Below are 27,010 nucleotides of genomic sequence, written 5' to 3'. Positions count from 1 at the left end.
GAGGGACTGGCGAGAGCGAAGTCAGTCATCAACGAGCGAGCGGTCCAGGATGTCTCAGGACGGTACCCAGCTCCTCCTCTCAGGACCATAACCCTCCCAGTCGACCAGAAGTTGTTGACCGCAAACGTGGTGCCTAACATCAAGCAATTTCTTGTCTCTATAAATGGGAGACTTATCAACAAGAATAGGGGGAGAAGGGGTGGAAGAGAAACGAATGGAGGAGCGGAAAATCGGTTTGATACAAGATACATGAAAAACCGGGCGGATACAGTAAATAGGATGGTAACTTAAGTCGGACATCGCTCGCTGATGTTCCACGGTGGAGTGAATTGGTGTTTCCCTCGCCGAGTCCATGTTTGGTTTGATAATTCTGTCACAATTCAAAAGGAGACCCAGACTCAAGAGAACAATTAACACAGGGTTTATTTGACAAAAGTAGAAAAGAAGCAGTCAGATTGCTCAGCCTTCTTCTGGGCGATGCAGGACGGGTCAAAAAGAGAAAAAGATCCTCTGCGGCAAAAACATGAATAATAAGAATGGAACAGACCTCAGGCTGGTGAGCAAATGGTTAGGCTTCCAAAGTCTCTCAAACCGGACTGTGGGCAGAGCAGAGGTGAGCCAATGCATAGTTGGATACACACAGAACACAGGGTGAGATGAGGCGTGACGAAACGAGACACAACAGTCATCCACAGGAAAAGACAAACTGGTGATCCTCAAACAGGTAAGACATGAGAGTTGTGTAGCTTTCTGACACAAAACTATTATCATGCACAGAACGAGGGAAAAGGGGAGACTAAATAGCCAACTATCAGAGAAGAGAGAGAACAGGTGAGTGATGGGAACGAGACAATTAGAGAATTGATAGCAGGTGTGAACTTTGCAGCACAATGGCCCCCCCAGGAACAAAGTTGCCCATCCCTTCTGTTGTCTTTTGTTCTTAAGGAAAGTTATTGCTGAGTTGAATTTCTGGATCTTGTTTGTTTGCTTCAGTTAAAGTTGGTCTTCCTCTTCATTCTGTGACAGAAGACCTGACTGATCACAAACATGGCCCAAGTAATCACTAAAATTCATCTACTGACCTGTTTGCCAAATTGGTATTGTAGCTTAATCAGTTACTGCAAATAAAGGCCACAACTCTTTCAACATCTGCCTCTGCCAGTCCCATTGTCAGGCAGTCTTTGGATTCATCCAATTCACCTGGACTAACGCACACCTGTTTACAATCCACTGATTACAAATCACCAACACACAAACACACACACACACGCACACACACACACTATAAGAGCACCTTAGTCCATTGCACCAGTGTCGGTCCTGATACTCACACCCTGAACATCACCTGAACCCATATCCAACGTTTCACCTGTTCCAGCGTTTTACCTGCTCCAGCATTTATCCTGCTCCAGTGTCTCTGTGTTTCCTCCTGGCTCCTCATACTCCTGAATTCAATACATGTGTGTGTCTTGTGTCTGCACCAGATTTCCCCATCTCTTCCATTAACTCTCATCCAACAGTTAAGACTTTGGATACATTATTGTTTTCAATAAACTGCTTTGATTTCTTCGTCTCGTGTCAAGTCCTCAGCGAAGACAGAATTAGAGATGTATTCCGGACACACGACACCCTCACCCATGGACACCCTCATGTCCATGGGTGAGGGTGTTGTGTGTCCGGAATACATCTCTAATTCTGTCTTCACTTCACTCCTTCCCACACTACAACCCCCAGCGACTGCCTCTGCTTCAGTAAGTCCCATGACCTTACCTCATAATTACTCTGATGGAGCAGTTGAGTGAAGTGGTTTTCTGTTACAAGTGAATTTGTATATTGAGATGCATTCTGGTCAATTTCATACTGAGCGGTCCAAAGTAGCCTTCCTGATTTCATTGCTAACTGGAAAAGCTCTCCTGTGGGCTAAGGCAATATGGAACACCAATAGTACACTAATCAACTCATGTTTGCTGTTCACTAATCATTTTACTGAAGTTTTCAATGTAGCAACAGGAGCACTTTCTTCCTCAGATCAGCTGTTTAACATCCGTTAAGGAACTTCTACAATGTCCGACTACAATCTACAGTTTCAAACCCTGGCAGCGGCTAGCAGGTGGAATGAAACAGCACTAATGTGCGCTTTCAGACAGGGTTTAAATCCTCCTCTTCGATCTGTATTGGCCATCTACGATGACACTATTAGTATTGAGAATCTCCTCCAAGGAGCAAACCGCATAGCTCAACGCTTAGCCGCTTGCCACACTCCTGAAACCGCTCACCGCTCTGGTAATTTAATTCACAATCCTGTCTGGAACAACTTCAACTGCCTCGTCTACGTCAACATCAACAATACTTAGAGTAAAGGTACAATATCGCTCCCCTGTGGTCACCCTTCAGATCGGTTGTCTTCATCAAGAGTAGTTGAGTTTTTTGGTACTGGAGGAATCCACCGTCGATATCATCCTGGGACGCCCCTGGTTAGCTCATCATTCTCCAGAAATCAGGAACAAAGTACAGGAACAAAGTAAATTTTTACGGTGGAGTAAAAACTGTATTGAGAATTGCATTGTACCCGTGAAGCCCGCTGTCTCCATGTCTATGTGTCTCCCCGTAGTGGCTACCAGCATCGAAAGACCTGCAGCTCAATGGCCACAGAAAGTCCCACCTGATTACTTGGCGTTTCAGGAAGTTTTCAGTAAGCAGAAACTACCACCCCATCGGCCATGGGACTGTGCAATCAACCTGCTGCCTGGCGCTAAACTCCCCAAAGGAAAGATCTATCCCCTGTCCATCACAGAGCGCAAGGAGATGCTCCAACAGGGATTTATTCGACCGTCCACCTCACTGGCAACTTCAAGCTTTTTCTTTGAGGGTAAGAAGGATGGACGTCTACGTCCCTGTATCAATTACCGTGCTGTAAACTCCCACATCATTCCCCAGCCGTAACCACTTCCCCTGGTCCCAGCAGCTCTGGAGTAACTCTGTGGAGCTCGCATTTTCAGTAAATTAGATCTGAGGAGTGCTTCTAACTTGGTCTGTATCTGGGTAGGGGACAAATGGAAGATGGCTTTTATCACTCTGACAAGCCACTATGACTACTGGGTGATGCCCTACGGCCTTTCCATCTCACCAGCTGTCTTTCAAACTTTTATGAATGAAGTACTTTCTTCACCGCTTTGTGATTTACATAGATATACTCATATACTCCAAGAATCTAACTGAACATCGCCAACATGTCACCCAAGTTCTTCAGTGTCCCAGACAGCACCAACTGTTCCTGAAGATAGAAAAAATTTGAGTTTCACCGACCATCTGTGCAGATCCTCGGATACATTATCTCCTTAGGGCATTCAGATGGACCAGGGGAAAGTACAAGCCATCCGTGAGTGGGAACAACCCAGTACAGTTAAAGAACTCCAATGTTTCCTAAGCTTTGCTAACTTCCACCAACAATTCATCAAAGGAGACAGTTCCATAACTTCGCCTCCCTCCCTTCTTCTCAACAAACCCAAGTGTCTGGTCTGGGACATGTTGGCCCCTTAGTTTAGCCCCTCTCCTGAAACACTGTGGAAGTGGACACTTCCACCACCGGAGTAGGGGCTGTTCTCTCTTTGCTGTCCGGTGAGCCTCCATGCCTCCATCCTTGCACTTAATTCTCTAAGAAGTTGTTCCCGGCAGAGAAGAATTATGACATCCAGAACAGAGAGATTCTTGTCATCAAGCTCGCTCTAGAGGAGTGGTGGCACTCGCTGGAGGGCATGGAGCATCTGTTTATCACTGACCATAAGAACTTGCAGTACCTCAGAGAAGCCAAGAGGCTAAATCCCCATCAGGCCAGATGGGCCCTGTTCTTTACCAGATTTCACTACTCTATCACATATCGACCTGATACCAAGAATGGCAAGGCTGATGCCCACTCCCATCTGTACACTCCAGATAGCCCCTCCTAACCTGAACACATCATCCCTCCAGCCCTCATTGTCAGTCCCATATGATGGACGTTGGAAGTGGATATATGTGCTGCCACCCTCAATGAGCCTGCTCCGATGGGTTGCCCAGAAGGTAAAATCTTTGTACCATGTTCCCTGCAGAAAAACTTTGACAGTTTGACACATCAACTACAGCAGGAGGACCCTCTCGCTCCTCCAAACCCGTTACTGGTGGCCCATTATGACAGAGGATGTCAACAGGTACGTCTGAGGTTGCTCAGTCTGTGCCATGTCTAACACCCCTCGTCATCTGCCCTCAGGGAAACTTCCAGTCCCATGGAGACCCTGGTTCAATATCAGAGTTGACTTTGTAACTGATCTACCCAATTCTGAAAGTAACACATGTATCCTGGTTGTAGTAGATTGTTTTTCCAAAGCCTGCAGATTAATTCCCCTCAAAGGTTTACCCACTGCTTTTGAAACAGCTGAAATGTTATTCCTTCATATCTTCAGAAACTTTGGCATCCCAGAGGAAATTGTGTTGGACCGGGGTCCCCATTTTATATCTCATGTCTGGAGAGCCTTCTTCAAATTACTGGGTGCTGCAGTTTGTCTCTCCTCAAGCTATCACCCCCAGATGAATGGCTAGACTGAGTGAAAGATCCAGGACCTCGGATGCTACCTTCGGTCATACTGCCAGGACGATCAATAAGGTATGATCCTGGGTGCCCAGAACAGATGTCCTGCATCCATCTCTTCTAGCCGAATTCCATCAAGCCCACCCAGACCGGCCGGCCCCTAGAAGAAGTCGTGGAAGACCCCAGCGCTGGTTAATGGTGTCAGGAGCTGCCCCTGGAGGAGGGGGTAATGTTAGGCAGTTGCTGAATTCACCCGATTCACCTGGACTCACGCACACTTGTTCACAATCCCCTCATTACTAATCACCAGCACCTGCGCACACACACACACACACACTATAAGAGCACCTTAGTCCATTGTACCAGTGTCGGTCCTGATACTCACACCAAACACTGTAAAAGACTGCACACAGACTGCAGGTTCAGCACAACTTGCTGGCCTCACTAACACCACTTCCAACAACAACCTAGTTTTCCCATGTGATCTCCTTTCGAGGTAATAATGCTTCCTGCTTCGCTATTGTTCGGACGTCTTTGCCTACTGCTCCGCTCTCTGCTCTCTTGCTTTTATATCTTAAACCCTAATTTTAACTTGAGCCTATCAGCACAGTGCTCAAACAGCTTGAAGATCAGCATCGATTCTACAAACTTTCTGGAATATAGCTTTACTAACAAGAGGGGAATTATCGTCTAAACAATCCTCCCGCTACCAGCTATCAGCTGCTCACATTCCTGAGACGGGAAAACACGGCTGTGAAAATGCCTCTGGATCGGATTAATTCAGATTCTCACTGCTGTACAAACTGCCACAAACTTCTACAAAAGATTGCAGTTCTTGAAACAAAGTTACTTGCGATCCAACCAGAACTGCAGCGTCATTGTGGACGCTCACGGCAAATAGCCGGTGAGTCCCATAAATCTATTCCTACCACTATTTCGAGCACAGAAAAACAGAATAAAACTGTTGAAAATGAGCATTGGCATAAACAAGGTGCGAGACCAAAGGGTACTCGTGAGGTCAGATCATATGCTGCCGCATTAGCGTCCTCTACCCCAAATACAGCTCGGACTCAAATACAGCTTGAGAACAGATATGAAGTATTGAGTAATATGGGTGAAGAATCCCCAAATGCAGCCAGACAGAGATCGCATGACTCAGCAGCTAACTCTGCATGGAACAGAGGCTCAAGGCCGACTAGACAGCGGCATTCTGCTCCGATCGCACCTGAGATAAGAACACTAGTTGTAGGAGACTCAATAATCAGGAATTTTAGGAGCAAATCTACAATGACATACTGCTTCCCTCATGCAACAGTTTCTGATGTAAACAAAGATTTCTGTGAGCTTTTGGAAACAGTTGAAAGAGTTAAAAGTGAGCCGTTCATCAGTGGACCACTCCCTGCAAGAGGGACAAATATGTTTTCACGGCTTCTTAATCTAAATGTATGGCTGCAGAAAGCATGTAACAGGAAAGGACTGAATTTTATTGACAACTTCAATCTCTTCTGGAACCAAAGACAACTGTTGACATCAGACGGCCTTCACCCAAACAAACTTGGTGCAAAGGTGCTAAAGGACAATATATTTTTTCTCCCTCCATCATCCATTGGCTGTGTGTGCCACTGACCTCAATCCAAATGGCACATACACACATAGCATCTGTCCAGATGACCACAGGACCTCAAATCAGCTCCCGAGTGGACTTGGGGCTGACGCATCACCCAAGGACAGTGATAACGCTACGCAGCCAAAACACCCACTGTTGATAGAGACACTATCGCTGGCCCTCTGCTCAACACAGACAGACTGTGACGCATCAGAACAGCATCATGTCTCGTCACTAAAAAATGATCCTCAGGAAAACACCCAGGAAAACATATTTTAGCACCCAGAATCTCCAGAGCCACAGCCTCTGTCACCAGATACGTTCTCATTATCACCTTGCTCGCCTCTCTTGGGTTTCTCAAAAAAGATGGAGGAACTGGTGCATGCTGGAACTAAACTTTCAAACTCTATTGCCGCAAGCCCCCAGTTACCAACCAAAAAGCGGCCTGCTCCACAACCACCTCTGAGCCCACCTGGAAGAGCCCTCTGACATTTGCCCCACCGCCAGGGCCCAAACAACAACGCACCATCTTCAGCTGGTGAACAAAACTGCTCTCCATGATGTGTCTCGGGTGCCTGCTTAGATGTCAGTGTCTTTATCAGATGTTTACAGAACAAGCAGGAACCCAGTGTGCCTGTAGCTTTCTCTACACATATATGTGTTGTATTACGTGACAGAAAACCGAAGACTTTTTCAGGCCGTATAGCAAATCAATCAAATCTTGTGTCTATTAAATATAAATCTGAGACTACTGTAGCAAAAACAGCTAAAACTGTTAAGTTAGCACTTTTAAACATCCGATCACTTAACAATAAGTCACTTTTAGTCAATGATTTTATCAGCTCAAGTTGCCTTGATTTTATGCTTTTAAATGAAACTTGGCTAGATGACAGCTGTAGTGCAGCAGTTCTGAATGAAACAGCTCCTTTAAACTTTGACTTTTTGAGTGTTTGCAGAGCCAATAGGAGAGGTGGAGGCATCGCTGCCCTGTTTAAAGATGTCTATGAGTGTAAACAAGTGTCATTTGGTGACTTATTGTCTTTTAAATATCTGAGTATAGCACTAAAAGGTGCTCCACGTATCTTACTGATCATTACTGATCACAGATCTGTCTCTGTCAGAAAGAGATGCATAAATGAGAACACTAATGAGCAGTTTATGAAGGCCATATCGCTAGCACCAAGTATATCTGCAGACTCTGTTGATTCTCTCCTTGATTTGTTTAACTCTAGAGTTAAGAATGTCATAGATGACATTGCTCCTGTTAAAGCCAAGAATATAACTAGCAGGCAAAGGGGATCTTGGACTAGGTCCCCAAGAATACAAATGGCGAAAAGACAGTGCAGAAAAGCTGAGCGTATGTGGAGAAAGACGAAACTAGTAGTCCATTATAATATCTATAAAGACAGTCTTCGTGCTTTTAATATGGAACTAAAAACTGCTAGGCAGACTTTCTTTTCAAGCCTTATAAACAGCAACGTAAACAATGCTCGTAAACTCTTTGCAACGATAGAAAAACTCACAACCCCCCCCAGTCGGATTCCCAGTGAGCTACTCTCTGAAAGCAAATGTAATGAGTTTGCTCATTTCTTTACTGACAAGATCAATAATATCAGAAAGGCAATCAGCTCATCCAATCAGCCAAGTTGTGTCGAAGTCAGACTAGCTCAACCACTACTTAAGAAATCGGACATTATGTCCGATTTCATGGCAATTAATGGCAAAATCTTAGAAGAGATTGTGCAAATTATGAAAACATCAACCTGCAGTCTTGACACGCTCCCTACATCTTTAAAACGGTGTTTACCTGCTTAGAAATGGATCTTCTAAAAGTGGTAAATGCTTCACTTCTCTCAGGGATTTTCCTAACTCACTTAAAACTGCAGTTGTTAAACCCCTCTTGAAGAAGAGCAACCTGGATAACACCATATTGAGCAATTACAGGCCCATCTCAAATCTCCCTTTCATTGGCAAAATCATTGAAAAAGCTGTTTTTAACCAGGTTAACAAGTTCTTAAACTTTAAGGGGTGTTTGGACAATTTTCAATCTGGTTTCAGACCACATCACAGTACAGAGAGCGCCCTTATAAAGATAATCAATGACATCCGCCTAAACACAGATTCAGGCAAACTAACAGTGCTGGTACTGCTCGATCTCAGTGCCGCATTTGACACTGTCGATCACAGCATACTTCTGGATAGGCTGGAAAACTGGGTTGGGCTGTCTGGGACGGTCCTCAAATGGTTCAGATCTTACCTTGAAGGAAGAGGTTACTATGTCAGTATAGGTGACCATAGGTCGAGGTGGACACCCATGACATGTGGAGTCCCACAAGGCTCGATTCTGGCACCACTCCTGTTCAACCTTTATATGCTCCCTCTGAGCCAAATAATGAGAAAAAACCAAATCTACCACAGCTATGCTGATGACACTCAGATCTACCTAGCCTTACTGCCTAATGACTACAGCCCCATTGACACCCTCTGCCAATGCATTGATGAAATTAACAATTGGATGTGCCAAAACTTTCTTCAGTTAAACAAAGAGAAAACTGAAGTGATTGCGTTTGGGAACAGAGATGAGGTTCTCAAGGTGAATGCGTACCTTGGCTCTAAGGGTCAAACAACAAAAAATAAGGTCAAGAATCTTGGTGTGACTCTGGAGTCAGATCTGAGTTTTAATAGTCATATCAAAGCAGTTAGTAAATCAGCATACTATCATCTCAAAAACATTGCAAGAATTAGATGCTTTGTTTCCAGTGAAGACTTAGAGAAACTTGTTCATGCTTTTATCAGCAGCAGGGTGGATTACTGTAATGGCCTCCTCACTGGCCTTCCCAAAAAGACAGTCAGACAGTTGCAGCTCATCCAGAACGCTGCGGCCAGAATTCTGACCAGAACCAGGAAATCAGAGCACATCACACCTGTCCTCAGGTCTTTACACTGGCTCCCAGTTACATTCAGAATAGATTTTAAAGTATTATTACTGGTCTATAAATCACTAAATGGCCTAGGACCTCAATACATTATAGATATGCTCACTGAATACAAACCTAACAGATCACTCAGATCTTTAGGATCAAATAGATTAGAAATCCCAAGAGTTCAGTCAAAGCAGGGTGAATCGGCTTTCAGCTACTACGCCCCTCGCTGCTGAAATCAGCTTCTAGAAATTATCAGATGTGCTCCAACATTAGGCACGTTCAAATCAAGACTGAAAACACATCTGTTTAGCTGTGCCTTTACTAAATGAGCACTGTGCTACGTCCGACAGATGTACTATGTTTTTCTCTTCTTTTTAATTCTTTTATAACACATTTTATCAGCTTTTATTTTTATTTTTACCATTTCTATTATTTGTTTTTATTTCTCTTATACTTGTTTCTTTTATTCCTGTTTATGTAAAGCACTTTGAATTGCCACTGGGTATGAAATGTGCTATATAAATAAACTTGCCTTGCCTTGCCTAATAACCAGTCTCAGCCCTGCTTAGCCCTGCTTGAACAACCAGTCTTGGGCTGCAGGGTGATATCACCGACAACAACTTGCTTTTTTGAGCAATTTGCCACTGTCAGATCAAAAGGTTATTACGCCATTATCTACGTCATCAAGAATTTTTGCTGCACTCTGCCAGAGATTCTGCAACAAAATAATGAATAAAAAGAGAGCAGGGGTACGAGAAAAGGCTGCAGTAAAATAATCAACAAAAAAGGGGGGCTGCTATAAGTACAGTGTATTCTGTAGTGTTCAGTACAGTCAGCCTAGCACAGCAACCGTATTTTAACCCAGTGACATGACAAGACCAAAAAACACAGACTGGCCAACCGGGAATCCCAATTAGCCAATTTGTGCCTAGCGTTAACAACTGCCTAGATGTATTTTATCCCCTACATAATATAGAGCAGGGATTGTAACCTAAGAGGTTGTCATCACAGGATGGGTAGACTGGGGATGTACATGGTCAGTAACAATACTTAGGTAGGCTGTAGTGTTTAAACCAATGGTTCTTAATTCTTGTCCTTGTGCTGCACTGCTCTGCAAGTTTTGTGTGTATCTCCTAAAACATCAGACATTTGTTCTAATTTGACTGTAAGTGGAATCAATCGAATATTCCACCATGACTTAAGTTTGAATGGAGTAATATTTAATTCAAATTGCATTTTACTGTGTGAAATGCCTATTTAAAATGTATACATTTAAAGAGGATTGTTGGTGGAGTTGCTCTAAGAGAAATTAACTTAAGCAGTGACATTTGAACTAAACTAAACTAAACTGAAACAGTTTCAATTAAACTAGATCTACACCAGCGTTCTACGCTACTCTTAACCTTGTCTGAATTGCTAGAATGTTCCACAACTTGAAATATTATGCCTTTTTATTATCCATCCCATCATTTATGTTAAAGTGCTTTGACACAATCTACATTGTAAAAAGCTGTACAGGAATAAAGAGTAATTGAATTCACATTTTACACCAGTGAAGTGTTGTGTGTAAAGATACTGCAGGCAGATCCAAAGTGAAGTAAAGGTACCTTTTCACACTCTGTAGAAACTCTGTCAGTCTGAACACAGTTCATGCATGGAGCTCTCTTTTAAAGATTTGGTTATGTGAATCAGATGTTTCCAATAAGAAAGACATGCAAAATATAGAGAGTGGCTGGGCATGAGGACTGAGATTGAGATCCACTGGTCAAAACAATGCTCAGTTAATAGTAAAGTTCATATTGGTTTTTACACCTAGTCACTTCATGCATTGTCTCCGACCGGATGTATATCTGAAAATGGTTCCATTTACACCTGGGAAAATAAGTATTCAACACGTCACAATTTTTTTTCAAAAAACATATTTCCAAAGGTGCTGTTGACTTGAAATTTTCCCGGATGTTGGTAACAAAAAAAGAAATCCATATATGCAAAGAAAACAAATCAAATTAGTTTACGCGTAATATCTAATTAGTTTATGCGTAATAATATGAAATGATGCGGGAAAAAGTATTAAACACATGAAGAAATGGAGGTGTAGAAAGGCAGTGAATGCCCAGAGAGCAGCTGAAACCTTTCAGTAGTTATTCAGTTACATTCTGCCCTTCATTATTGTAAACTATTATTAGCTGCTTCAGTCCAATTTCTACATTATCGGGATGATGACAATGAAACCAGAGTGGACATTTCAGCAAGACAATGATCCAAAACACAGCCAAGGAAACTCAAATGCTTTCAGAAAAAGTCAATAAAGCTGTAGAATGGCACACCTGACTGGAATCCAATATAAAATACAAATCAAAGATCAGAACTGATAGAGACCTACAGGATTTTTACACTCTGTTGACTTCAGTGAATTCATGTGACTTCATTCTCCATATGAGAGTCGTCTTTAATGTGCCATCACCAAAAAGCCTTTATATAAAGTATTAAATACATTTAAGTAGTTCAGTACTTGCTCCTTTTGTCATTAATTTGTTATAACAATTTTTTTTGTTTTGTTTTGTTTTTATTTTAATGTTTACCAAAATCTGGTTCAATTCCATGTCAACAGCTCCTTTAGGAAGATTATTCCCAGGAAAAAAAATATTATGTGTTCAATCCTTATTTTCCCCGCTGTACATTTGGCCACGTAAATGTGTTTCTGCTAAATGGGTGAGATTCTGAAAAGTTTTAGCTTAATTTGTGTGTAACAAAACAAAACAAACATTCCTAATTGTCATGTGGCATTGTGAGTGTTGCAGCGCAGTAAACAGTCCTATAGTTCCAAGAAAATCCCTCTCATATTATACCACCTCTACCAGCTTGATTCATTGAAAAAAGGCAAGATGAATCAATGCTGACCATACCATATGAAAGCTACAGAAAATTTCAAATTTTGGTGAGCCCATGTGAATTATAGCTTCAGCTTCCTGTTTTGGGCTAAAACAAGTGGCACGCAGTTTTGTCTTCTGCTGCTTTAGCTGACCTACTTCAATCATAAACATGTTGCACTGTACCCTTAGATATGTTATTCAGCGTTCTGTGTTGGAATTTTATTTTGTTTGTATGCATGTATGTATGTGTGAGAAATATATAAATAAATAAATAAATTACAGAGTTTGCAATGAAGCACTGAATAGTGTGAAAATAACATGAACACCAAAGTTCTACAGCAGTTGGGCTTAACCATGATCATTGTCTCAAGAAGTGAAGAAATATTTACAATTAAATAATTCCAATAATTACTTTGAACATAAAAAAAACTGTAAATTCAACAGCAATACTAAAACTGTCTTTTATTTCATTACAGCATGTAGGTAAACCATGGTGAAGGAAAGAACCGCTTGGTGGATTTTGGATCCTAAAGACCATCTTTTACACATCAATGTGGGTGGCTTGAGACACACTCTATGCTCAAGCATTCTGAAGAAGTTTCCGGACACACGTCTTGGCCAACTCCTGTGTTGTGACTCTGAGGATGACATTCTACAGCTCTGTGATGACTTTGATGTTCAACGGAAAGAGTTTTACTTTGACCGTAACCCTGGCCTTTTCCCTTATGTCCTGCACTTTTACCAGACTGGCAAGCTGCACATTATGGAAGAGCTATGCATTTTTTCCTTCTCTCAGGAAATTGAATACTGGGGCATAAGTGATTTTTTTCTAGACAGCTGCTGTAGTTACCGCTATCTTGATCGCAAACTGGAGAGACATCATAAAAGCTGGGATGAAGAGAGTGATGTTAGCAGTGTAGATACATCGGTTGATGAAATTTCTGATCTGAACAAAGACATCGAGCACTTCCATGAAATGCGTTTTGGAAACATTCGGAAGTGTCTGTGGCTAACACTGGAAAATCCTGGATATTCAATCCCAAGCAAACTTTTCAGCTTGCTTTCCATTTGTGTGGTGTTGATTTCAATTGCTACCATGTGCATCAATAGCATTCCAGAATACCAGAAATTTGATGAAAACGATAATCTAATTGAAGACCCAACTATGCATGTTTTAGAAGTGTTCTGCATCTGCTGGTTTACCTTTGAAGTAGTAACACGTATGCTTCTTGCTCCAAACCATCGTAAATTCTTCCTGCTACCACTTAATGTGATTGATATAATCTCAGTCATGCCAATTTACATCACAATCTTTTTTGATATGCTCATCGGAAGCGAGTCTGAGCTGGGCAACTTGGGAAAACTGGTCCAGGTGTTGCGGCTAATGAGAATCTTCAGGGTGCTGAAGTTGGCCAGGCATTCAACAGGTTTAAGGTCTCTGGGTGCCACATTACGGGTGAGACTACACTGCCATTGTACAAGTACACAAGCTATATTGCAGTGGTTTTCAATAGTGGACCTCTAGGGAGACCCAGGGTATTATCTTATCTGAAGAAATACCCATGCTTCTCAATTTGCAAACTATCTACCCTAAATTCAAGATTAGAAGGAATGTGATCTGTATGGTTAGTTTATCCGGAAAGTTATCTGTATGTTCTATTAATTGTGGCACAGGGGTTTTCAACTCTGGCCCTCAGAAGTAAAATGTATATTTGTGAGACTTCTGTATCATTAGCTGATATAAGGAAATAATGTGAGGAATTTCAAGGTTAGGTATACAGTAACATCAGTACACCAACAGGAATGGAACTCCAATGCTGTGTGTCATCTGAGACATTTAGATGATATTGCTAGATAGCCAATCATTTTGAACAGTAAGAAAACGAGTCAATGAATGCCTATGAGCAGTTCTCGCAGCTGATGGCACTTACAATCAGTATAAAGTATAAAGCCGTCATCTGTGGGAAGCTCAGCAGACTTTTGCTTCAGAACCCTCATGCTATAAACAACATCTGCCAAGCTGAATCCAGAGAGATCAAGCTTCATGTATCCAGTGGATAATGACACAGACAGCAGCAGTTGAGCTGGGTGATTCTCCTGTCCCTGGATGTTTCACTGGGTACTACCTTCCAGGGTGCAATGGTGGTAGGGCTGGACAGTGGCAGATTTAGGCATGGGCAATATGGGCGATCACCCAGGATGGCAACACCCCATCCCCACTGCAACACTGTCCCCCTAACTCCAACACCCCCCCCCCCCCCCCCCCGGTTCTTCATTTGAGGGAGGGCAGCATGATCATCGTTTGCCTAGAGTGCCAGTTATGCTTGCGACGGTCCTGGGGATGGAGATGTCTTGAGAGGTAAGCCGAGACCCCCTTCCAAGGCATATGGGTTATCTGTGTCTCATGGCCAGATCCCGCACCACGGTATCAGTGCAAGTGCACGAGGATATTTCTTCCCCAGGCTTGAGCATAAACTCCACACGGTGGCCGACAATGCTCTCATGAACCAAGTCGCCCACCCGTGCTATGGAAAAGATGATGGCCACACAGTGGTCATTCGGTAGCTAGGAGTCTTAGGCGGTGAAAGAACAGCCTATCTGTGTTGGCCGCACCCCACTGAGAGCCTCCTTCATGTCGAGCCCCCCTGCAGGAAGTCGACACCCCACTCCAGGGCACCGTTAAGTCTGGTAAAAGAACCACGAAGCAACCCTGAGGCAGGCGATTTCCCCCTGCAGATAAATGCAGCATGCCACACGAGGCAGATAGTATCCAAGAAAAAGCGGTTTCTCCTCTCTCCGTGAGAGCCCAAACTCTGCCCACATGGGACGCGCTGCCTTCAAGCTCACAGCTTTGGTGCACTTTGCCACAGGCTCCGAGGGTGCCAGTGGATGGGTTCCTTTCTCTATCGCCTCTAGCTTCTTCGTGGGAAGAGCTAATCTCTCATTTTCAGCTCTTCCTCAGGACGCTCACTTCCCGTGGTTGAGCACTCCCTATCCCCAAGCTGCCCCACAGTGGGTGTGTCCATGATCACTCTGGTGGTGCCGCCTGTTCTTGCTGTGAGACTGGTTAGTGCTGCCCAGCCTGTTGCAGTGGCTCTTCCAGATGGTCAGACTCGGCTATGTGATTTAATTCACCATACAGCCTCCCAAGCTCACGGGCGTGTATCTCTCTGTAGTCAACACAGCTTCCACCCCTTACTTGCACAAGGAAATTGCAGTCCTCCTTGCAAAGAATGCAATCAAGCCGTGATGGATAGCGGATTTTGCCCACACTTCATCGTACACTTCAACGGTGGGTTATTACCAATTCTATCTGCACTATTACCAATTCTATCTATCTTTGAACCATTATCTCCACGTGATGCCAGTCAAAATGCTCATTGTCTGTGGGATTGGATGCAGCTATGGACCTGAAGAACAGTCACTTCCATGTTGTGTTTTCCCCCATGTGTACCGTTTCTCTGGTGTGCGAGAGGGGGCCGTGGATGGCAGAACAGGGTTCTCCCCTTCAGGCTGTTCCCTGTTTTGGAAGGCTCACGGAAAGTGCCCTATGCCTCTTCAGCTTCCAGGCATCTGTGTTTTTTGCTTTTTTTTTGATTGGCTTATTTTTAGCATGATCTGGAGGGTCAGTCAATTGGGCACGAGGATCTGGTGCTCCGACACCTTTAACTGTTGGGGTTTTGGGTCAACCAGGAACCAAGACTCCAACCAGAAGTGGAGTCTATTGGCTGTGTGGTGCACTTCTCACTGAGAAGAGTACTAAACAGATCCGTGTGATTCTATTCTCCTTCAGCTGCTGGAGTGGGGTCTGTCCCCTCCACACTGAAGGGTTTTGTGTTGCTGCCATCTCTGCTTTGAGGATGCGGGGATGGCACCATGCTGAGAAAGCATCCACTCATTATTTGGTTCCTCTGAGGCATGAGATGCAAGATGGTTAAATCCATGCCATCGCTCTCTCATGCCCTTTTGGAGATCTCTCTGTAGCTTTGTGATCTCTAGTGAGGTCCGTTCAATCCACTTGACTCAGTATCTTTTAATTTTCTGTCCATGTAGACAGCTCTGCTGGTCACGTTGGAATCAGTCAAGAGGTTCAGCTATTTTGAGGCATTTTCAGTCAGCAAATTGTGTTTTTTTGAGACCCCGGCCCAGCTTCTCTTTAGAGCAGGTAGTAAACCTGCAAGCATTGCCCCATTCATTGCTGTGTCTTGTTTGCGCACCGTGCTTATGAGAGCGCACTTAGATCATATGCCTCTAAGCAGCTCTTTTTCTGTTATGATCAGCAGACGGAAATGCCTTATCAAAGCAGAGGTTGGCCCACTGAATAGTGATGCCATCACCCTCACTTATCAGTGCCAGGGCGAGCTGTGTTCCCCGAAGCGCACTCAGTAGGGATTTTTTTTCTCCTCCTGGGCATTTGCAAATGGCGCCTCTATAACAGCCATTTGTAGAGCTGTGGGCTGGGAGACACTTAACCTATTAGTGAGATTTATATATGTATATTTATATTTATATGTATTTATAAATATTTTATCTTCGGGTGGAACCGGTTTCTATGTGTGTACTGGATAATTCCAGTTTGCGAATGGAGGAAACTAAGCTCAGTGTCAAAACACTATGCACAGCCCCCCCTATGCGATCCCATACCCATCACGTGCAGATTAGTTCCCCACGCAGTGCTTGGCAAACTTCTTGAAAGGCCATGGCAAGGCTCAACTGCTGTGGCGCCTTCCAGACACTCCTCCAATTGTGTCAGATGACACACAGCATTGCCCTGCTGGGAAACGGAATGGATACAAATGTAACCCACATTCCCCAAGGGAGGGAACGAAATTGCTTGTGTTCCATCACCACAGCAGTTGTTCCTTAGCTGATAGCTGTATGTTCAGCTTCTTAGATGATAGATGATGGCTTTATACTCAGCTGATTGTAAGTGTCATCAGCTGTGAGAGCTGCTGGGTGCCAACTTATTGGCATTTATTGGCTTGTTTTCTTACTCACCGGATAGTTATCTGATTTTTGAAAAATTTACATTTGGCCACATAAATGTGTCTCTGCTAAATGGATGAGATTCTGAAAAGTTTTTGGTTAAATTTGTGTATATAACGAAAGACAAACATCCCTAACTGTCATGTGGCATTGCGTTGAGTGTTGCAGCACTGTGACCAGGTGTAAACAGCTCTATAGTGTCAAGAACATACAGTCCACAGTAAGACCAATTACCATTGTGTTAACATTTATACAGTACATTCATATAACATGGCTTTTCGCATGTGAAAATGTTAACCTTGGGTCATCCTAAACCCCAGGTAGACGGAGTACTGGCTTATCTGTAATCACATTTCACACTGTTTATACTATACCAGGGGTTAACAAACAGTCTTGGGTATTCATTAAAAGACATTTCACACTGTACATTCCCAAACCCTGGCTTATTTGCATATTGCATAATCTTAGGGCTCATTCACACAGAATGCATCTTTGTGTCTGAAAATGTGCACTCAGGAATGTTTTTTTACATTGTAGAGCACGAGGGTATATAAACACAGCCGCTTATGGGTGTGGCACTTCAAGAGACACGATATGCAAGCGTGCACAAATCTCAAGCATGCTCTTATTTAGCCCTCCAGTTTTGTAGTCTTGTAAGTTATATAAAATATTGCCATATATGTATTTAGCTGAGCCTCTTAAGATGAGCAAAGGCAAGAAAACCAATACAAATTTACAAATAAATGCATTTACACATATTCCATTTAATGTTTCCATACTGTTCTCTTATTGACTGCTGTTTACATGACATGTGCTTTCCGTGTTTGACATGACATGAGCCTTGCTGCTTAGTTGTCTTTTGCCAAGTGTACAGCAGAAACACGGAAACGCCACTCATAGCAGGGTTTTATAACCCCAGGTAAAATGCAGTGCTAACACAGCTTTCAAATTACAGGTTTAAACAGGTCTTTACCCGGGGTCAAAAGCAGTGTTTAGAATGCTGATATCCCTGGGTAATCAAAGTGTGAAAAGCATTTAAGAAGTCTGCTTTATACCCCTTTACTTTTGTACCCTCTAATTACATATTGCTAAAATTGGCTTAGATAACGGAAGCCAGACACATTAGGCCAGGCATGCACTGTGTGATTTTTGGTTTGATTTTAAGCCAAATTCTGATGTGTGCAACTCTTTTTTTTTTTTTTTTTTAATCAAATAATACAAATATTACAAACGCAACACTGTGTCCTAATAACACAGAAACATGTAAATACAAGAGCCATTCAGAACCAAAGACTAGTGACCTAACCAACAAAATGGTTAAGTTTATAGTCTAATTAATACATTAAAAATTTCTTTAACTATATTAAAAGTGCATGCTGAGTAACTGTTATAAATTTGGCTTGCACCAAGTCTAACACGGTTTTAACTTTCATTTTCAAAATTAATGTTTGCTAGTTATTGTATATTAAGATCTGAGGTAAACTATATGCTTTCATTATGGCAATAAATGTCATGTGAAATGGTATTCAAACTCACATTGGTGGCATTTAACACTGAATAATGCACATAATCAGTACCTGAGGTGATCTGAGTGAAAAGTTGTTTTGATTTTGGACTGCAATACTTCACATACGTTATATAGTTCACCTTTAAGGCTAATATTGTCCAAAACCTCTAACTCTTTAGAGTAGGATTAATTTTTTACAAGCTATAATTTAAGCACAAATAATAAGTTAATAGTACAAATAATAATTTAATAATAGTCACAAAATTGGAATTGACCATTAAAATCTGCAGTGTAAATGCAGCCTTAGACATGGTGATTCTTTAGGACATAATTTTTGATAGTAAATTAAGATACAGCATCAGTTGAATTCACGCGACTCTGTTGTAAAGGTATAGGTCACCCACAAATTAAATAACATTTGCTAATATTTATTCACCCTCAGGTTATTCAAGATGCAGGTGACTTTCTGCAAAGTATTTTTAGCTAAAAAGCTGGTCAGAACACATCATCTACACATAAAGATCACCATTTATAGCTTTTAGATGCCATCTTTATTCAGTACAACTGACAATAATTGAAAGTTAAGATTTTTGGATATAAATGGCAGTAAAAGATACATCTATGCTGTCTACAAAAATTAATAAGATGAAGGTTTCTCAGGAGAAAAGAAGAGAAGCTGAATTAGGATTCAGATGTACCTTGATGACTACATATTTTGGAATGTGTTACATATTCTACTTTTCAGACAGAGCCTCTAAGATCTAAAAAAAAGTCTGTCACATAACTCTTGCAAAGCGTAGTGTTGGAGGTGATCCGGGAATGTGTTTAAGAACCAATTACATAATGAAAGTCATACATTATTACCTTAAAACAGGGGTGTTCAACCCTGTTCCTGAAGATCTACCTTCCTGCAGATTTCAGTTGCAACCCATATCAAACACACCTGCCTGTAATTATCAAGTGCTGTTCAGGTCTTAATTAACTGGTTAAGGTGTGCTGATCAGAGTTGGGGCTGAACTCTACAGGAAGGTAGATCTCCAGGAAAAGGGTTGAGCACCTCTGCATTAAAACCAGTAAATGGTCCTAAGCATGTTCACAACAGTAGAGGATCAAGAGTTTTTATCTTTTTATACTGGATTCAAGATAAGGACATGTACTGTACCACCCAGTTTGATGAACAATAAAACATTTACATCCTCTCTCTCTGCTGTAGACAAACAGCACAAGCACATGTGCAAGTTTGCACCTATTCATACGTCATTAAATGAGACAGCAGGGCTGTTTCTAGAATATTCTTAACTTAGATTACTATCATTTTTTCCAGAAAAATAGGGGACATTTAAATTCTGACCTAACATTTGTAAAATCAGCAGATGCAATGCAATTTAAGTTAAAAAAAAATCACACAGGTGCAAAATAATGACATCAATATTTTGTAGAGCCAACTTTTGCTGAAAAAACAGCCTGTAGACGTTTTTTATAGCCAAGGATAAATCCCTTTATTCTGGCTGTATGGAAGGAACATTAGCAAGATATTATGGAACATTGTTCCTTGCAAAATTTCAAGATTGCTTTTTCCAAATCAATCCATATATTTTCGATGATGTTCTAGTCTGGAAACTCGGATGGCCATTCTAGAACATTGTAACTGTGTCTGCACATGATTCCTTGGTAGAGCTGGAACTATGCTTTGGTCATTGTCCTGCTGAAACATCCAACTCTGGCATAACGTCAGCCTCTCGACTGATTCCTGAACATTGTTCTTAAGAATCTGCTCATACTGGATGAAATCCATTCGACCTTCAACTCTGACCATGTTTGTGGTACCTGTGCTTGCCACACATCTCCACAATATAATGGAAACTCCACCTAATTTTACAGTGGGAAGCAGGATCTTCTCCTAGAACACTGTGTTCTTTGTATGCCATGCAAAGCGCTTGTGGTTGTGATCAAATATCTTGATCTGAGTTTCATCTGTCCAGAGTATATCATTCCAAAATGATTCAAGCTTGTCCAGATGAGCCTTTGCATACCTCAAATGATTGCTTGTTGGCACAATGCAGAAAAGGCTTTTTCCGTATCACCCTTACATTGAGCTGTTCTTTGTGAAGAGTGCGCTGACAGGAGCTCTTTGAAGGTGGTCTGTAGTTTGTCTGTGAGCATTCTAACCATTCTTTGCCTTTCAGATATAGTTTTTTTTACAGTTTCTGTGGCCTTCCATTTGCTATATTTCTTTTTCTATTGTACTATACTTCTGACTGTGGAGATAAAATCTTCTTTGTGATAGCTTTTTGTATGCTTCGCAAAATTCATGTTGACGAATTATCCTAGTTTTTAGATCATTAGGAAGTTCTTTTGATGTTTCAATGTTGCTACTTTCTGGTTCACAATAAGGAGAAGCTCAACAAGCACTCAGCTATCACACTAGAGTTTGAGCATGCAAAATTCTGTCAATCAGCGCTGCAAAAAGGGGCGGGGATTAAACAAGATGATTAGACATTTAAAAAGCGAGCAATTGGTCTATATTTTAAATTTCTGTCCGGAGAGGTCATGTTTTGATCATTGATTGGTCTCGCGCAGTCAAGTAATGCAATTTCGCAGGTCAGAGTTCACCAAGCTTGAACTTTGCAACGCAGCGAACTGCGAAACTTGTCACACAAGCTTGCGTTTCCGGTCTGCTGCATTCGCATACGTATGAATGGAAGTCTATGGGGAGAAAAGTCCAGTGTGACCGCAGCTTTAGTAGTATTAAGGTTCACATCAATTTTGTGTTAGAATGGTCAGCATTAAGTGACTACAGCTTTCAAAATCCACACAAAAGAGATGGTGGACAAACTTTTAACAGCTTATTTATTTATTTATATATATTTTTTATTTTATTTCACACATCTCAGTACTGCTACCCTACGGATTTCTGTTTGAAAGCCTCAGAGGGGCCCAAACCTTTGCATAAAAAGTATTCATAGCTTGAAGCTTAATTTTGATTAAATGCATTTCCAGTGCAGCAATTCACAAGAAATTCTGACAAGATGTTGGAGAAAATTACAATCCTTAAAACCTTATTTATAATAATGCGAAATAGGAGAATAAAAAAAAGTATTGAACAGACAAATAAAAAGCAATTCACCAATGCTGAGCAAGACAACATCTGATTTCACCAATTAGATCAACCTCCTGTTTGTGCCAATTAGTATCAGCCAGGATATTGCAGATTGCCTTACTCACCTCTATATATACTAATACAAACATCTCATGATGGGTAGAGGCAAAGAGCTGTTCCAAGACCTTTGCAACAAGATTGTAGTGCTGCATAAAAATAGTATCGGTTACAGACAGTTTTTACATGCACCTACTAAATGTTTTTGTAAGCACCATTGGCTCCACCATATACAAGTGGAAAGACAAAAACTTGACCATCACCTTAAAATGCGAAGAAGCTCGTCATAAGATTTATGATCAGAGAGTCAGAAGGTTAATCAAAAGAGCAATCCAAGAGCCACTCAGAAAGAGCTACAGAGAGACTTGGTAGCAGGTACAATCGTCACAGAGAAATCTATATGCAATGTGCTTAACCGCTATGGCCTCGATGTATGCTCACCTTGGAAAGCTCCATTTTTGAAGAAAAGGCATGTTGAAGATGGTTTGAAATATGTTACAAAACATTTGGACAACCTTAACTTTTAACAACCTTAACCTAACTTTTAGGCAACAATACCACATGTCATGTTTGGCCCTTATGACCCAAAATTACCATACCAATGGTGAAGTTTGGAGGTTGAAGCATTTTTGCAGTTTTTGTTTTCGCAAATCTGCTGTGTACACTTTTAGTGATCTCAAATTTCTCTCGCGAGTACAAGTTCACCAGAGGCCTTTGTCGACTGACTGACTGATTGAGTGACTCTCCAGCCTGATCTCACGAGAAAACGTAAGTATTTTACGTTTTGTCAGTTTAGTGGCTAATTTGTACGAATTTGTATGAGTTCAGTCGTACGAAATTGTAAGCTTTTAAAAAGGAGGCGTGGCACCTAACCCCACCCCTAAACCCAACCGTCATTGGGGGATGAGCAAATCGTACTAAATTGTACGAATAAGATCGTACGAATTCGTACGAATTAGCCCCTAAATCAAAAAGTTACAAATTGCTGTGAGATTGTGTTGGACTCTCCAGGACAAATTTTGGACACCCCTGCACTAGATAGTTAAAATGCAATCTTAACACACAAACTTTTAACCCATCATTCACACTATTAGTTCCTTCGCATGCCTTCTTAGCAATGCCTTTAAATAATGTATTCTCAGTCTAGTCTTTATATGCTAATTTAGCTTTTTTTTTTTTATTCAACCCCCGAGTACCTTCCATTTTCTAACTAATTCATTTATCCTATTATAAATGCACCTTTTCCTCATTTATTTATTGATTTTAATTTGGCTTAGTCCCTTTATTTATGAGGGGTTGCCACAATTAAATTATCCAGCATATGTTTTATGCAGCGGATGCCCTTTCAGCCGTAACCCAGTACTGGGAATTACCCATACATTCTTGCATTCACACACAAACACTATATCAAATTAGCTTATTCAATTCACCTATACCACATGTCTTTGGACTGTGTTGGAAACCCAAGTATCCAGAGGAAACCCACGCCAACACTGTGAAAACATGCAAACAGAAATGACTCAAACCAGCGACTTTCTTGCTGTGAGGCGACAGTGCCAACCACTGAGCCACCCTTCCTTATTTAAACATATTTTAAGATCCTTAGTAAACCTATTATTTAAGTACATTTGGATTGTTTTAGTCTTAAAATACTTTCACAAAAACTGTAAGATGTAATATTATCAATGGTTTCATGTACATATTCACACTCATTAAAGAACGAGTCAGTTAATGTGAATTGTTGCACTGGAAATGTGTAATAAATAAATTGTTAAATAATTATTTATTTATACACACAAATACACACACACCACAGATTACAGAAACCTACAGCAGTTATGATGTAGCATCCATTAAGTTTTAAATGCTATAATACAAAACAATACACTTTACTATGTAATCCCAGGGATATCTGTGGCTTGTCCCCCTCATGATTAATAACCACCCTGCATATTGTAAATGAACACTGTTATACTTTTAAATAGTCGTGTATGTAATTGAACAATTCAAATAGGACAAAAAATGTGTTTAAAGTTTAGAAACATTTCGAACTTCCTCCTTCCAAATATGTTTCTTTATGAGAACAAAGTTAATCTTTGTAGAACTCCAGCAAGGCTATTTATATAAAGTGATACATTTCTCTTTGAGATGATGTTGATGTATATTTCTATGAATCTGCTGTCACCAATAATAATGTTAAAAAGCCCCTATTATTGTCACGTTCCTTGAAAAAAAAACCCCACTACAACAAGGATCCAAGATGCAAGGTCTTTAATGACCAGTGAAAGGCAGACAGTGCAAAATAATTGATCAAAATTATAGGTGGGCATAGATTTTTTTTTATAGATTAATCTAGATTAATCTCGAAATTATTCTAGATTAAAATGCCTCATTTGAATTCTGCTGAAGGGATTCAGAATATGTGTACTACCCAAATAATAAGTCTTTGAGAACGGGTTTCTCAAGCCAGGTGGCACATTAGACCAGGGGCTCATCTTCTATTTCCAAAATGCATCACAAACTGCTTGAGAAACTGTTCTACTATGATAATTGGTGATGAAAATAAATTATGTTCAGTAAGATGTACTTGTGTTTACTAACTGTTTATTCAGTTAAACATGAATTTTGGATTGTAGGCCTACATAAGCTCGAAACAGCAATTTTTGATTACCTTAATCCGACTAAAGTCATAACTGAACTAAACAGAAATGGAATTAAGACACGTGGAGTATGCATATATTGGTGGCATTATTGAAGTAAACACCACAATCAAACTATTACCGTCATGTAGGACTTTTCGCCATATTTTCCGACAAGATCCACACACGTGGCTGTCAGTAAAGGACCACACACACACACACACACACACACACACACACGATAATTAGCCACAGCTGATACGAATGATCAGCAAAGTTTTGCGTCCAAAACCACGTTGAAAACACGACACGTGCTTCTTTCTTTACCGACTTGAACACGTTCCTGAACTCGAGATCCTCTGCTGTTTGTCTTTGCTATGGCCATCAGTTGTTCCTACACACGTGGCACGAACAATTTTCAAAATAGTTCAACAGTTGCCACTGTGTGTATTAATACTGAATGTGTGTCATTGTTATTACTTGGGGTTAGGTTTAAGAGTAGAGTAATATGCTGATGTTTAACTGCATTGCTGCATTGCATTCCTGCATTGGGCTCTCACATGCTCTTTCATAGCCGTGGTGGGCATTGCGCTCTGTCTCACGCTGAACGCAGTCAACCAATTACAACAGACTGTGTCATTGGTCCAATCAGCGCAGATTAGCTTTGCACTAAGGAGGGGTTTGGGAACAAATGAATCGCTGAACGAATCATATGAGAGTCGTTGGGATAATTTGGTAATACTAAATGCATAAGGCAAGAAAGTGTTCTTTAACCTTGCATGCATATCAGCCTGTTGTTGGAGACACCCAAAATCAAAATATGACCTTTTATAATGTAAAATAGGGGCTCTTTAACTGCTTGATGTAATGTCTACAGCAGCTCTGAGCTTATACTTAGGATTTCTCTGCTCTTTCTCTGGGTTTCTTTGGTTCTTAGTTTCTGGAGTCTGCAGTGTTTAGTATACCAAAATTTCCAGTTCACGCCTCGCTTATTGCATAGTTGTGGAATCATGGGTGTTAGTACAATTTTAGCAAAATTATTTGAGTCCCTCCAAAAATTGCTCTTCAGAAATGTTATGTTTAATGTTCATCTGTTCATAAAATTTTACACTTTCTGGGGAGGGGCAGGGTTAGCCCATGGATAACTTGACGACTGCCTTGTTCACCTATTTGTGTAGAAACAGTACTCTGTGATTGGTGCTCATGGTTGAAAAAAATGGAATAAGTTAAATAACAGGAGATAAAATATGCAGTGCCGTGGGTCCTTGAAAACCACTGTCATATAGAATAGAACTTGACAAACAGTACCTTTTTTGATTATGGTTTATTTAACACAACTGTAAGATACTGTACTCGATTATACTAAAGAAACTAGAACAACCACTTTTTTGTACATTGTCTTTTGATTCTGTAAAATTACTTTTTTTATCTAGGTATAACAACAATGGAAATGAATATGAAATCAAGTGAATGGTTTTCTACTGTCATTTAATATGTAAAAAATCCACTTGTCTTTGTTTCTTTATGTAGCACAGCTACCGAGAGGTTGGAATCTTATTGCTCTACCTGGCAGTGGGTGTATCAGTGTTCTCCGGAATGGCTTACACTGCAGAAAATGAGGAAGATGTTGGTTTGGACACAATCCCAGCTTGCTGGTGGTGGGGGACAGTTAGCATGACAACAGTGGGATATGGAGATGTGGTGCCAGTGACAGTGGCGGGAAAGCTAGCAGCATCTGGCTGCATCCTGGGTGGCACATTAGTTGTGGCGCTGCCCATCACCATCATTTTTAACAAGTTTTCACATTTTTACCGCAAACAGAAAGCTCTTGAGGCATCAGTGAGAAACAACAATAACAAGAGGTTTGTAATGAGGCAACAGAGAAACAGCGAAGACAGTGCAGTACACGGGCATAGCCACTGCTTGGAGGATGAAGAGATGGATGAAGATGTGGATTTTGACAGAGGAGTTGTCAACTTTTGCTATGAAGACCATCCATTTACATATACAGTCCGATGTGTCCATTAACCTAAGAAAATCCAAGAAAAGTGAATAGTACTTTAATATTAACTTTAATATTAACAAAGTCATTATCCTATATCAAACATCATATTCTGACTGAAAATCCAGATGGCAAGTCAATACAACAGATGTTTCTCAAACAGAATGCTGCATTCTGATGATATTATGTCCTTCCTAGACAAGTCCTTACGAGTCTTCTAGGCTGCATTAAACAACGAGATCCGTAAGTCACCCGTAAACACTAAGATATCATTCTATTATTTGAATTTCTGTTAATGTAATACAATAAATAAAAACTGTCTGTGGTATTCCATTTGTTTACAGCTCCAGTTTTGGGGACCCAGATACCCATGCACAACTTGAAATTTCACAAATTCATCTGCTCATTATGATAACCAAAATTGGATTGCTGTCCTTGAAGAAGGCTCGACCCCAGGCTGTAGGGCTGTAGGCAGTTAAGGATAATATCTTATGCTGGTACAGCTCAGTGGCTGCTGCTTACATTATATTTGTTCTTCTTAATGTTGATAATGTTTGACAGGACTGAATGATTAGGCTTCTCCCAAACTCAGCTCTCTATCTAGCGTAAGACTTACAGACAATCAAGTGGGTAACTTAGGAAGAAATTAAAAATCGACAAAATATGGGTCCCCAAAATGGAGTTTAGACATTTTGCATTTTCTTATTAACTTACAACAAAAAACTTTTTTGAAAAAAAAAAAAAAAATTAAT

At 41.0% G+C, this 27,010-nt stretch overlaps 1 protein-coding gene across 1 annotated transcript; it reads left to right on the top strand.

Annotated features, from left to right (window-relative positions):
• The first annotated feature begins 12,451 nt into the window (after positions 1-12,451).
• On the top strand, positions 12,452-26,932 carry si:dkey-43k4.5 (potassium voltage-gated channel subfamily S member 2). Its single transcript, XM_056459023.1, has 2 exons — positions 12,452-13,423; positions 25,787-26,932. The coding sequence occupies exons 1-2, from the start codon at positions 12,458-12,460 to the stop codon at positions 26,282-26,284; spliced, it is 1,464 nt and encodes a 487-aa protein (XP_056314998.1). The 5' UTR covers positions 12,452-12,457; the 3' UTR covers positions 26,285-26,932.
• The last annotated feature ends 78 nt before the right edge of the window (positions 26,933-27,010 follow it).

Source organism: Danio aesculapii, chromosome 6 (genome assembly GCF_903798145.1).
Source record: "Danio aesculapii chromosome 6, fDanAes4.1, whole genome shotgun sequence".
Lineage (NCBI taxonomy): Eukaryota > Metazoa > Chordata > Actinopteri > Cypriniformes > Danionidae > Danio > Danio aesculapii.
The sequence above is the reverse complement of the archived record's forward strand: the minus strand, read 5'-3'. Positions and strand labels throughout refer to the sequence as shown.

Bases quoted from the DNA above. Each gene is read 5' to 3' on its own strand.
- si:dkey-43k4.5 (XM_056459023.1), top strand. From the start codon at position 12,458: ATGGTGAAGGAAAGAACCGCTTGGTGGATTTTGGATCCTAAAGACCAT. The intron at 13,424-25,786 runs GTGAGACTACAC...TTCTTTATGTAG, and splicing joins CTCTGGGTGCCACATTACGG to CACAGCTACCGAGAGGTTGG.